The sequence below is a fragment of the Miniopterus natalensis genome, chromosome 18, assembly GCF_054644295.1.
Source record: "Miniopterus natalensis isolate mMinNat1 chromosome 18, mMinNat1.hap1, whole genome shotgun sequence".
In the NCBI taxonomy this organism is placed as follows: Eukaryota; Metazoa; Chordata; class Mammalia; order Chiroptera; family Miniopteridae; genus Miniopterus; species Miniopterus natalensis.
This window is the reverse complement of record NC_142098.1, coordinates 38,094,538-38,107,084: the sequence shown is the minus strand read 5'-3', so window position 1 is coordinate 38,107,084 and position 12,547 is coordinate 38,094,538. Positions and strand designations below refer to the sequence as shown.

The 12,547-nt window shown below is 48.2% G+C and overlaps 1 protein-coding gene across 1 annotated transcript; it reads left to right on the top strand.

The window, feature by feature from the left end:
* The first annotated feature begins 5,470 nt into the window (after window positions 1-5,470).
* On the top strand, window positions 5,471-10,611 carry BSPH1 (binder of sperm protein homolog 1). The gene is made up of 5 exons (XM_087827445.1): window positions 5,471-5,552; window positions 6,459-6,476; window positions 7,760-7,789; window positions 9,341-9,472; window positions 9,866-10,611. The coding sequence occupies exons 1-5, from the start codon at window positions 5,471-5,473 to the stop codon at window positions 10,003-10,005; spliced, it is 402 nt and encodes a 133-aa protein (XP_087683571.1). The 3' UTR covers window positions 10,006-10,611.
* Window positions 10,612-12,547: the final 1,936 nt, after the last annotated feature.

Sequence of the window (12,547 nt, the reverse complement as noted above, 5' to 3'; positions counted from 1 at the left end):
CTTGGCCGGCCTCTTCTTTCTGGGTTGAAGACAAAAAATTGTGCTCCCATGGGTCCCTTCCCTCTTCCACTAATTCCCAAGTTGGATGTCATGCATGCCTTTTCTCTTTCCATCCCCAGAGAGTAATAAAGGTTAACATTCTTACAGAAGAGAAAATATATATGTACTGTCATTATGGAGGGGAGGTGTGATAGAAAGAAGAGATGTAGCTTTTGTGGAGAACCTACTATATTCCAGGCTAGACGCTCAACACACTGTATGCCACTTGGTTCTCACAAATCAAATGATAGATGTTTTTCACCTCCATTTTACAAGTGAGAAAACTGAGGCTCAGAGAAGCCAAGTAATCTGCCTGCGTTGGTTACACAGTGAGAAGATGGCAGGATTCTAACCCACATAAATGGCTCTGAGGGCTCTCCTCACCATGGGAACCTTAATTATAGCCTTAAACCATCCCCACAGATCACTCATCTCCTTGGCTGGATATTAAAGGACCTTTTGGATCAGCATTTACTACTTTCATCAACCACGGTTTCTGTGAGCTCTATTTACCCCTTCCTCAATGCCAGTTAAATATGCCATTCTCAGCAGAAACAACCCAGGAGAGGGAGAGAGACTCATCTAGGCAGAGTCGACATGGAAAAGAGCTAATTGTATTCAAGGAACAAGTCGAGTCGGCATGTCTGGGGCCATGAGCAAGAAGGAGGGAGGCCAGAGAGGTGCCTGGTGAGGTGGACGGGGCCGGGCCCTGCAGAGCCTTCTTTTTATCCTAAGTGCAACTGGAACCCATTGGAGGGATAAAGTGGGGAGAGGTGGCATTCATTCGTTCAAATTTTCCATCAAGCTTATAAATAAAATCTACCGTCCACACCATGGCCTTCCTCTCCCAGCCCATCCATTCTCACTTTCCCTCCCTTGATCCGCCCCAGCTTCACTAACCTTTTCACTGTTTCTTGTACAAACCGAGCTGGCTTAACCTCAGGGCCTTTGCACCTGCTCTTCTCTCTGCCTGGGATGCTCCCCCTCCCACTCAGACATCTGCATGGCTTTCTTCTTTGTGCCATAAAGGATTTTGCGCCAATGCGAGGAGTTGCTGTGGACCGACATTCTAGAATGTTAATGAGTCCACTTGGATCAAGGCATGGATATGAATAGAAGATAATCTGGAGGCAGTCCAAGACAGTGATTGAACCGTAAAGTGAGCCTCAATAGCCAGTTGCCCACGTCTGGAACATTCCCCTTAGGGCGGAGGACATTCAAGTGCTTGGAGGACCCTTTGTCCCAGGCCCTGGGGGAGCTGGGGCTGGCACCCTGCCACTGTCACCCTGTTGTTGGTGGCTCAGAAAGAGGGGCGCTGTGCCTTTGGAGTCAAACCTCAGTCAGACATGGTACGGTCCCCCAGTCATCAAATGCGGGAAAATGAAACCCACCTCAAGATCTTAATCTAAGTGCAGTAGATGCCAAAAAGTCCTCCGCAAATGGTGAGGGCGCACAAGTCAGGTGTTAAGGGCACTGATGGGCCAGGGGAGAGTCACGCTTTGCCACTTGCTCTATGCCCTTGACCTCCTACTGCGTCACGCTTCCATCCCGTCTGGCCAAGAACTTCTAGGCTGCACCTCACTGAGCTCGTTAACCTCGAGCTACTGGGCGCCCTTGGGAAGGTCCGTTCAGCTCTCTGACCTCCGGGCTGCAACGTTCTCAACTCTTAAGTGGCGACAAGAACCCAGCTACGGGAGCTGCTGAGTCACAGGAGCTCATGGGCCTAAGGTCGCTGGAGAGCGTGTCCCAGCAGCGAGTGGCTCCATGTCTGAAACAAAACCTCAGTGTGAGAGCTCCTCACACACAGGCACACACGCACACGCATGCACACAGGTACATGCGTGCACACACCACTCCCAGCGTGTGCTTAGGCTGCCTTTAGAGGACGCTGTGACAGGGCCTTGGGAGAGCTCTGCGCCTCAGCGTCCTCCTTCGTCACACAGCAGGGGCGAGCCTTACCTCCGAGCCGCGACGTTCCACCCGTGAGCAGCGAGACTTTTTAAAACGTGGGGCACTGACCGCTTGTCCCTTAGCTTGTCAAATGAAATAAAAAAGACAACAGCCAACACGATAGCTGTCCCGTGTGAGTGAATCAAAATCACACCCATTTTTTGGGTCAGATCGGCCAAAAATATGTTTTTGGTGTGCAGCAGAAATTTAGCAATGGGTTTACGGGCCATGAGATGAGAAAGCTGGGGCATCGCTGCCTTAGAGGCAGGGTGGAGCCACGAAGACACAAGTCCACCACTGAGACCTTGATGGGCAATCTGTCCAGACTAGTTCCCTTTTCTTCCATCTCTTTTCCCCAAACTTAGGACACAGGCGGACCCCGCTCCTTCGTTTCTTAACGGAGAAAGGAATCCACCTGCCCCCAGGCCACCTCCCCGCCTTCTCCGGCCCTCCCCTCCTGGGGTTCAGGACCCGAGTGTCCTTGTGTCTTGAGACCCTATAATGTGGTGAGCTCTCCTTGTCATTTGTGTAAAATAGGCATAAAACACGTACTGGACTCTGAGATAAAGTATGAAAAAAGAATGTAAATATCTCAATAAATTTTGTGTCGATTCCAGGTTGAAATGATAAGGTTTGGGATAGCACGATTCAACAAAAGATATTATTAAAATACATGGCGCCTGCTTCTTATTACTTTTTTAAAAAGATGTGGCTACAAAAAGATTTACAGTGGTCTAGACGGCCCTGTGTTGTTTCCTCCGGTGGACAGGCCGCTCTAGTCCCTCCTCCCTCGTGCGGGGGCCCCAGGCCTTGCGGCTCACACCCCTGGGTCTCTAGGTCGAGCTGTACCTTTGCAGCCCTTCGCGGGCCTAGCTGTCTCCGCGAGCCCGCCTTCGGGTTCTGCTCCCACAACCTCGGGGTTGCCTGGGGATTCGCCCGACTGCTTTGGCCCCAACCTGTCTGCAGGACGAGATTGCAGCTCCCCCAAGGAGGCTTTTCAGTGACTGGTTACGATCGATCGATGGGGCCAGTTTGGATGGGGTGGCCCCATGGTTCACGATGCCCCAACATGAGCTCGTACATATTCATGAGGCCCATAAAATTCAATCATGGGTATATTGATGGGCCTTTGCGGGGGCTGGAGTCATCGGCAAGAATATTAATGAACGGGGGAGAAACTAGCTCTCGGAAAAATGTCATCTGCTTTTTCTTTTCTTTTTTCTTGGTGTGTGTGCGTGCGTGTGTGTTAATCCTCACTCGAGGATATTTTTTCCATTGATTTTTAGAGAGAGTGGGAGGGAGGGAGGGAGAGAGAGACATCGATGTGAGAGAGACACATGGATTGCTTGCCTCCCGCACGTACCCTGACCAGGCCAGGGATCGAACCTGCAACCCAGGTGTGTGCCCTTGACTGGGAGTCCAACCCGGGACCCTTCAGTGCCCAGGCCGACACTCTAACCACTGAGCACACAGGCCAGGGCGATCTGCTTTTTCTTGATGTTGAAACTCTATTCTGTCATTCTGAAAAAATTCGTTCAATGCCCATAAGCCCTCCCTCGGTGCCTTTCAGGGGGGTGCCACAGAGATTCATCCAGTGGTGCTGCTGACCCCAAATAAGACTCCTGGGTTTCACAGATGAGGGAATTGAGGCACAGATGTGCTGAGGGACTTGCCAAAAGCCATACAGCCAACGGGTGGGGACAGTGGGGCTCAGAGCAGTGCATTTCGGGCCTTATTGTCCCTCTAGTGCCATGTTCTCATTTCCCAGGTTTGGGTGTTTTCAGGATCAGAGGTTTGAGGTTTCATTTTCTCAGGTGCAGCCTCCCCCCCCCCCCCCCCCCCCGCCCCCCGGCCTCGGTCCCGGTCTCTGCCTTTACCTCTTTCTCTGTCCCCTGCACCATCTTTCGCCTCCCCTCCCCCTCTCCCTCCGGGCCCTCGTCTCTTTTCCCGCCTCTTTATGCGGCTCTTTCTCTCTGCGTTTTGTTCAGCGTCTCCAGGTCTCACCACTTGGATACCTTGTGCCCTTGACTTTCGGCCAGACCCTCCAGCCGCCTACTCAGCCTTTCCCGGAGTCCCGGGCTCTGAGCAGTCAGTTACCTTGGGCATTACCAAGGCTCCTTCCCGGTGTAAGATGCTGACAGGCACCTTTCGCGCTCGTTTCATTACGTCACTATTTACCTTTAAACGTGAGTCTGCGCCCTAGATACGCGGCGAGTGAACCTCACGCACCTTAGACGTAGAAATGATGCCGGGAAGCCCTGGCCGGCGGGGCTCCGCGGGTTGGGAGGCATCCCATCCACCCAGGGGGCGCTGGTTCGATTCCCGGGCCGGGCACGTGTGGCCGGTTTCGGTTCCGCCCCGGGTCTGGGGCATGTGGGAGGCAACCCTGATCCATGTTCCCCACGTTCGTGTTTCTCTCCCTCCTTCTCCCTCTTTCTTCCTCTCTCTCTCAGATCAATAAAAGCAAATTTTTAAAAAAATAATACAAGAGAGTGTGTTTCAGAATCCACAATTAATCCCACTGTTCACAGCTGGGAAGTGCATCAGCGACTGTGAATCTCGCATCACCTGCTCCTGAGAACCGCAAGGCCGCCTGCAGCCCTGCAGGGCGCCCAGAGCGCAGGCCCTGCGGGAGGGGTTGCGGGGCGCGGAGGGGGCGAGGGGCGCGGAGGGGTTGCGGGGCGCGCGGAGTGGGCGCGGAGGGGCCGCGGGGGGCGCGGAGGGGGCGCGGAGGGGGCGCGGAGGGGGCGCGGGGCGCGCGGAGGGGGCGCGGAGGGGGCGCGGGGGGCGCGGAGGGGGCGCGGGGGGCGCGGGGCGCGCGGAGGGGGCGCGGAGGGGGCGCGGGGGGCGCGGGGGGGCCGCGGGGGGCCGCGGGGCGCGCTCCGCGCTGGCATCGGGCCCCAGACCCGCGCCTCCGGGCCGCCTCCCTGGGCCTCTCCGGGGCCCTCAGGCCCGGCCTTCAGGCAGGTTCGTCGCCTGTGACTGCTGCTGTGATCCGTGAAGATCGCCGTCTTGGCAACAACCTGAAATTCCTCATCAGGACTCTTCAAATCCTCGTCTGTCTTTATTCTTTCCCCTTTTTATTGCATTTATTGGGGTGACACCTTTGTCTATATAAAGTGCCAGTTATCTTAAGTTTCCCCCCTGTATTTCTTCCTATGCAAAGGGGTCTAGCTTTGGGGTGGGGGGGGTGAAAAAGGAGAAGAGGAGAAGGGAAGAGCGGAGAGACGGAGGGGTGGGGGAGGGGCAGGAGGAGCAGGAGGCGGGGGAGGAAGGGGGAGGGGGGAGGGGAGGGGAGGGAAAGAGGGAGGGGGAGGGAAAGGGAGAGGAGGAAGAGGGGGAGGAGAAAGGAGCTGAGAAGCGAGGGCTTTAGGAGTAGGGAGGGGAGGGGCGAAGGAGGAGCTGGGCCAAAGGGGAAAGGGGGGGAAGGGGGAGGCGGGGCGGGGGGAGGCGGGGCGCTGAGGTCCTGGGGAGCGGGAGCATGGGGCTGCGCGCGGGGCTCCTGCGGGCCTGGCCCTGCGGGCTCCTCGGCGTGGTCACCGCCGTTTCCGTCGCCAGGAGAGGTGAGGCGCCCGCGGCAGGGGGGGGCTCGGGCCCCCCACAATCAAGCCTGCGATGCCGCGGAGGGCAGGGCCACGCTTCTTTCAGGCGCTCTGAGACAGAAAAAGATGCTTTCTATATTTTTCAGGTCTTTTCAGTTAACAGACGTGACCCACTAATAGGCTTTAAAGAAGGGGGGGGCTCAACGAATGGGAACGGAAGATTGGGCCAGGGTCACCCATGGCGGTGAGAGACATTTTTCATAGGACATTAAGTATTCCTGGGGCCGCCTTTGCGCTGAAAGATAACATCAAACTTGGGGGGACTGGTAAAGGTTTAAAAAAACAGAAAAAGAAAAGATGCTCTCGGGTTAACTATGGTCACGCCTTTCTTATCAAGTAGAAGTTTTATTTTATGCTTACTGAAAAAGAACACTTTTTGACGTGGACAAAAATTTTTTTAAATGGGATCTCACTTCTGTATGTGCATTAAAAAGAACATAGAAGTGAAAGAAACTAATTAAGATGGTCCTTAAATGTCTCCAGTGTTAGTGCCTGGCCTTCTGAAATATCAGTGTCATATTTTTCTGCATATTACTTCTCTGTCAAGAGTCTTAGTTGCTCAGGGGTTGAGCGTTGACCCATGAACCTGGAGTCAAGATTCAATTCCCGGCCAGGGCACATGCCGGGTTGCAGGCTCAGTCTCCAGCAGGGGGCGTGCAGGAGGCAGCCAGTCGATGTTTTTCTCTTATTGATGTTTCTGTCTCTCTCTCCCTCTCCCTTACTCTTATCTCTAAAAAGTAATAAAAACATTTTTTAAAAATATTACTATTCTTACTAGAATATCATTTGGTGAAATATTTTATTTTTATTTTATTTTAAAGGCTTAATCTAGTGAAATAAATGTTTGTTTAAAATTGTGTCTTTCAGAAGATTTTTCAACTATAGGTGAGTTGATCAAAACTCTTTTATTACAGTTTCTTTTTATAGTTTGCAATAAAATGTGAAGGCATTGAATACTATACTTCTTTTCCTGGTAAGAATCATAGGGGAGTAGGTGGGGAGAGATTAATCAAAGGACTTTTATGGGGGATCAATGCGGGGGGAAATGCGACATCTGTAATACTTTCAACAATAAAGATAAATTAAAAAAAAATACTTCTCTGCATAAATGCATAACCCATGGATACAGACAATAATACAGGGACAGCCTGGGGGTGGGGTAGATGCAGGGTGGAGGGGATCAATGGAGGGGGAAAAGGGGACATCTATAATACTTTCAACAATAAAGATAAATTTTAAAAAAAGAAAGGGACAACATTAAAAATCATTCGAGTGAAAAAAAGAATTGCATTTTTCATTAAAAACTGCTATTTTATGTCCTTGTATATAAGAAAAAGTACATTTTATGTTAAAAATAGTTTAGGAAAAAGGAAACAAGAGCAATCATAATTTTAGTGTAAATTTTACTGTTAATATTTTTGAGTGATCAAATATTTCAACTTTAAAATGTGATTTTTCTTTTTGCAAAAGTAGTCTTATAGAACATAATGAAATAGGAAATGTCTTTTGTCACCTACAGCTGAAGTCCAGAAATTTCCATGTCTATTTATATCTCATCTTTCCTGTATAATGTTATAAAGCTATATTTTGTTTTAAAAATTCCTTTAGTGATGAATATTTTTGGATTGGTTTCTATGTTTTGTACTATTATTAACTATGCTAAAATGAACATTCTTAACCTGAATGCCATTCCAACTAAAACCAGGAAAGTACAGAGGTCAGAGGTGTCTATTTTGACCAGCACTAGTTAACATTATTGGGGGGAGGGGTGGTTCTAGCAAAAGGAAATAATCCGTAAACCTATAAAAAATAACAGACAAGATTATTTTATGATTGTAAACTTAAAAATCCCTAGGAACACTAGTAAGATGACTGACTAGTTTTAATGAAAGAATCTGACTATGTGGCTGGATATAAGATAAACATACAAAATCCATAGTTTTTCTCTTTGCTGGTAAGAACTTTACATTGATGAAAAATGATGAAAATTTCACTTTACGTCATTGACGAAAACCACTTTGGAGTTAAATCGGCAAGAAATGTGCAAGACTTATGTGAAGTAAATAAAATCATACTGAAGAACATAAAGCAAATTTTAAAAGATGGGATGTTCTTGGTTGGAAGACCTAAGAGTGAAATAAATGTCAGCTTCAAATTTTATTTTTCAGAAATTGAGCCTTACTTTCCGGAAAGGAAAGGTAAGTTGATCATAAAACTTTTACTATTGCCCTGGTCAGTGTGCTCGGTGGTTAGAGCATTGGCCTGAGCACCGAAGGATCATCAGGTTCAATTCCAACTGGCATTATATGTCTGTACACTTTCATTTCCACCAATCTAATAGAGAAATGTGAAAATTCATAGAAAATAATGTCCAATAGTAATTAAGAAAATCGTAAATAAAGATAGTGCTGTGCCTTAGCCAGTTTTGCTCGGTGGTTAGAGCGTTGGCCCGGACTGAAGGGTCCTGGGTTCGATTTTGGCCAATGGCATGTGCCTCGGTTGCAGGCTCCATCCCTGGCCCCAGTTGGGGCACATGTGGGAGGCAACCAATCGATGTGTCTCTCTCACATCGATGTTTCTCTCTCTCTCCCCTCCACACTCTCTGAAAAGCAATGGAAAAAATATCCTCAGGTGAGGATTAAAAAAAAAAGCACTTGTGTTATCAGGTATTTAAACAAACCATAAATATAGTAATATAAATAGCATAGAATCAGACCTGGCCTCGTGGCTCAGTTGGTTGGAGCGTTGACACATAAACCAAAAGGTTTCAGGTTCAATTCCCAGTCAGGGCCCATAGCTAGGTTTTGGGTTTGATCCCCAGTCAGGGCACATTCAGAAGACAACCAATGAATATTTCTCTCACACATCGACATTTCTCTCTCTCTCCCTCCCTCTCTCTCTAAAATCAATAAAAACATACCCTCAGGTGAGGATTTTAAAAAATAGCATGGTATCAGCCTAGAAAGAGTGAAATAATAATAATAAGTAATATTTTCCGATGCATGATGGCTGCTGACCCTGCTCATTTTACCACCATCTATCTTACCTTTCAGTAAACTTGAAGAACACATAGAATGGATCCCAGGATGTCGTATTAGAATCTAATCATGGTTCTAAATGTATGGATGTTTAAATGTACGGGTGGTTTATTTTTATCATTGATTTATCATTATTTAATAGCTACTTGGAAGAAAATTAAGCTGCATTCCCCTCTTGCATCTTAATTCTCTTAACTGGATTAAGTTCTTCTTTAATCCAATTTTAAATGTAAAATAAATAAAATCATTTAATTTAAGAAGAAAATGTAGGAAATGTAGGTAGGCTCTAAGGACCAGGAGATCTTTTAAAGCAAGACAAGAATCATCTATTATAAAGGTAAACATTTAAAAAGTGTATAGCCCTGCCCGGTGTGGCCCGGTTGGCTGGAGTGTCTTCTCATGCGCCAAAAGGTTGCCAATTTGGTTCCCAGTGGGGGGCATACAGGAGGCAACTGACAAATGTTTCTCTAACATCGATGTCTCTCTCTCTCTCCCTCTCCCTCTCTTTTCCTATCTCTCTAAAATCAATAAAAACATATTAAAAAAACAAAACACAAAACCTTTATTGGTGGAGACCCAACAGCTCCCCTAAAGTCCACAGCTCTCTGGAACCATAGGCAGCGGGTCTGAATTCAGAGCAGCAGCGTCCTTGGGGGGAAAGGAACTTTGTAACATCTCAACTAATCCTCCCAGAATTTTTGTTCTGTCTAGGTGGCAAATGTTTCTTTCCCTTCCGCTACAAAGACGGGGTGTTCTATGACTGCGTCAAGATGAAGGCAAAACACAAGTGGTGCTCCTTAACCCATAGCTTCAAAGGCTATTGGAAGTACTGCTCTGAGGAAGGTGAGTGTCCTGCCTCCGGAGACCCCAAGGTGGTCACCGTGGGTGCTGGAGATGAGGTTCGCCGAGATCCCCAAGAGGGTTCTCAGAATGGGTCGTGCAGTGAATTAAATTGTGAAAATAAGTCGTTTGCAGGTCTCTGGTGGTATGAAAACCACATTACACCAAAGATATAGATGAGTGCTTCAATCCTGTTCAAAGAAATCTTTTAGCAGAACCTCAGTCCCCCACCAGTACTGATGCCGTATGTTTTTGGTGGAATAGAACAGGGTGGGAAACGTGTGTGTGTGCGCGCGTGTGTGTGTGTGCGCGTGTGTGTGTGTGTATGTGTGAGGCTGAAGAGGAAACACAAAAAAGAAAGCTTTCTTATTCCCATGGCTTCTTTCTTCTCTGTAGACCTCGCAAAATGTATATTTCCCTTCTGGTTCAAACATATGATCTACTGGGAATGTACCGAGGATTCGGAAGCATTTGGGAAAAAATGGTGCTCGCTGACCCAGAACTATAACAAGGAGAGAGTGTGGAAATATTGTTGATGCTGTGTGTGGGCAGAAGGGCTGGAGAGGCGCAATCGTTCTCATGGGAAAGAATCCGCAGCTTCTGCTGGGAAAGGCGGAGCTAGGGCCCTTCTCTGAGATGTGATGTGAAGGTGGTCTGGCTGTAAATACTTGGGGTTTTGATTCCGCTCATGGGCTTTTGATAAGGAAACCTATATTCTCACCTCAGCACTCTTCCTTGCTAAGCGAGTAAAATTAGGCCCTTAAAAAAAAAAAAAAATGTGTGGACTGTGGGTGATAATGAGGTGTCATGTCATCACTTGTAACAAATGTCCCAGTGTGGTGAAAGGTATTGGTCGCGGGGAAGACTGTGCTTCTGTGCGGGGCCAGGGAGCCCAGGAGAGCTCTGTGCCTTTCCCTGTGCCCCCCCCCCCATGCTTTCCCATTAGCCTCCTTACTCCAAGCTCTAAGGGCCCTTTCTTTGCCTCTGTAACTTGTTTCCTAAGCCCAGTTCTTCTAGGAACTACTTCTTCCACCTCTGTAATTTTACCAAATAAATGTTCTCTTGCAAAAATAAATAAATGAATGAATAAAAATAAAAAACAATAAAACTGCTCCAAAAAATAAAGTCTATTATAAAATGCATTACCCTAATTAAGAATTCTTTGTTTTTGTTTTGTTTGTTAATCCTCACTGGAGGATATTTTCCCATCGCTTTTTAGAGAGTGGAAGAGGGGTGAAGGGGGGGAAGAGAGAAACATTGATGTGAGAGGGACACACCGATTCGTTGCCTTCTGCACGCATCTGACCAGGGCAGAGGAGGGACCCTGCAACCGAGGTATGCGCCCTTGACCGGAGAGCCTTCGGTGCCTGGGCCGATGCTCCAACCACTGAGCCACACTGGCCAGGGCAAGAATTTCTTTTGACAACAGAAAACAGTAAGTGACAACGGAGGTGGGACCTGAGGGAGGAATCTAGTGTCGACGTGGCGTGGAGGCGGCGTGGGGATCGGCAGCTCAGCCTGGACGGCGGGAGCCGGGTGCGTGGCAGCTCACAGCTCACCTCTGGTGCGTCCTCCACTTCTGGGGCCATTCAAGAAATGAGCAAGTTTCGTGTCTTCACGATTATAGTTTATTGAACAACTGCAACGATGCTATGCTCTGCCTGCTGTTACTCAACTTTATAACAACCCCCTGAGGTGAATCTTGTCACCATTTTCAGAAACTATGAGTCAGGCGGACTAACTAATTTTCAAAGAGTTACATGGCTATGAGGCTCTTACAATGTAAAATGGTAATAAAAGCAAAAAGTTAAACAGGGTGAGGGGTGGGTGGAGGTGGAAAAGAGCATAGATGGGACAAATGGTCATGGAAAAAATTAAATTAAATTTAAAAACATTCTTTTTAAAAAAAAAAAAAAAAAAGCTAAACAGAATTTCCACATGGTCCAGAAATTCCACTCAGAGCACATACTCAGACCAATCGAAAGCAGGGGCTTGAGCGAATCCTCCCACATCCATTGTCTTTCCAGCTCTACTCACAACAGAGGAGGAAACATCAGCAGAGAGTGACTGACAAAATGTGGTAGATCACCACGATGCGGTATTATTCAGCCATAAACAGCCATGAAACTGCCCGGCCGGCGTGGCTCGGTGGTTGAGCAGCGACCTAGGATCCAGAAGATCAAGATTCGATTCCCGGTCAGGGCACAGGCCCGGGTTGCGGGCTCCATCCCCAGCCGGGGGCGTGCAGGAGGCAGCCGATCAATGACTCTCATCATTGATGTTTCTCTCTCTCTCCCTTTCCCTTCCTCTCTCTGAAATCAATAAAGTTATATATATATATTTTTAAAATCAATGAAAGTGATACATCCTATCGCATGGATGAACCTTGAAAACATTGCACTAAGTGAAATAAGACCTCAAAGACCTCGTATTGTAAGATTCCATTTATACAGGAAAATTCATAGAGACAGTGGATTTGAGGTTACCAGTGACTGGGGGAGTTTCTTGGGGTTATTCAAGCCTTTTGGAAATTGATAGTGGTGGTGGTTGCACAGCATTGTGAATGTGAGTCATGCCACCGTCAGAAGGGGCTCGCTGTTTTCCCTGATCTTGCGCGGGTATTAACATGGCGTGGGTTCTCACTGGGTGCACCAAAGCAAAAATTGGGTATCTTGACGGGCTCCCTCACTCCTCCCTGGCCGTTGTTTCACAGGACTTACTACCCCTGTTCCTGGTCTTCTCTCTGACAACTGCGAGGACACCCGAAATGCCCCACCTGGGAGTGACCTTCACCCTGAGAAGCCAGTGACCTCTTAGAAGGTCAATTTTCTGATTTCCATGAAATGGCCCCTGGCAATGACATTTCACCTGGGGCTCCTCTCCTGGGAGCGAAGGTTCATAGACTCTTTCCCCTTTCATCCCACACCTGCTCAAGCAGGAGACGTCATGGGGGAAAAAAAAAGCAGTGTAGCCCCGGCTGCGTGGCTCGGTTGGCTGGAGCGCCATCTAGCGATGAGGCGGAACAGAGCACGGTGGATGGTGGCGCTCTCCCGGCCGAGAGCTCGAACTGAGGTCCCG

What these genes read in the sequence shown, in the direction of transcription:
- BSPH1 (XM_087827445.1), top strand. Translation starts at nt 5,471, where the DNA reads ATGGGGCTGCGCGCGGGGCTCCTGCGGGCCTGGCCCTGCGGGCTCCTC. An exon ending in TTACTTTCCGGAAAGGAAAG is followed by an intron (nt 7,790 to 9,340) that starts GTAAGTTGATCA and finishes TGTTCTGTCTAG; the next exon opens with GTGGCAAATGTTTCTTTCCC. An exon ending in GAAGTACTGCTCTGAGGAAG is followed by an intron (nt 9,473 to 9,865) that starts GTGAGTGTCCTG and finishes TCTTCTCTGTAG; the next exon opens with ACCTCGCAAAATGTATATTT.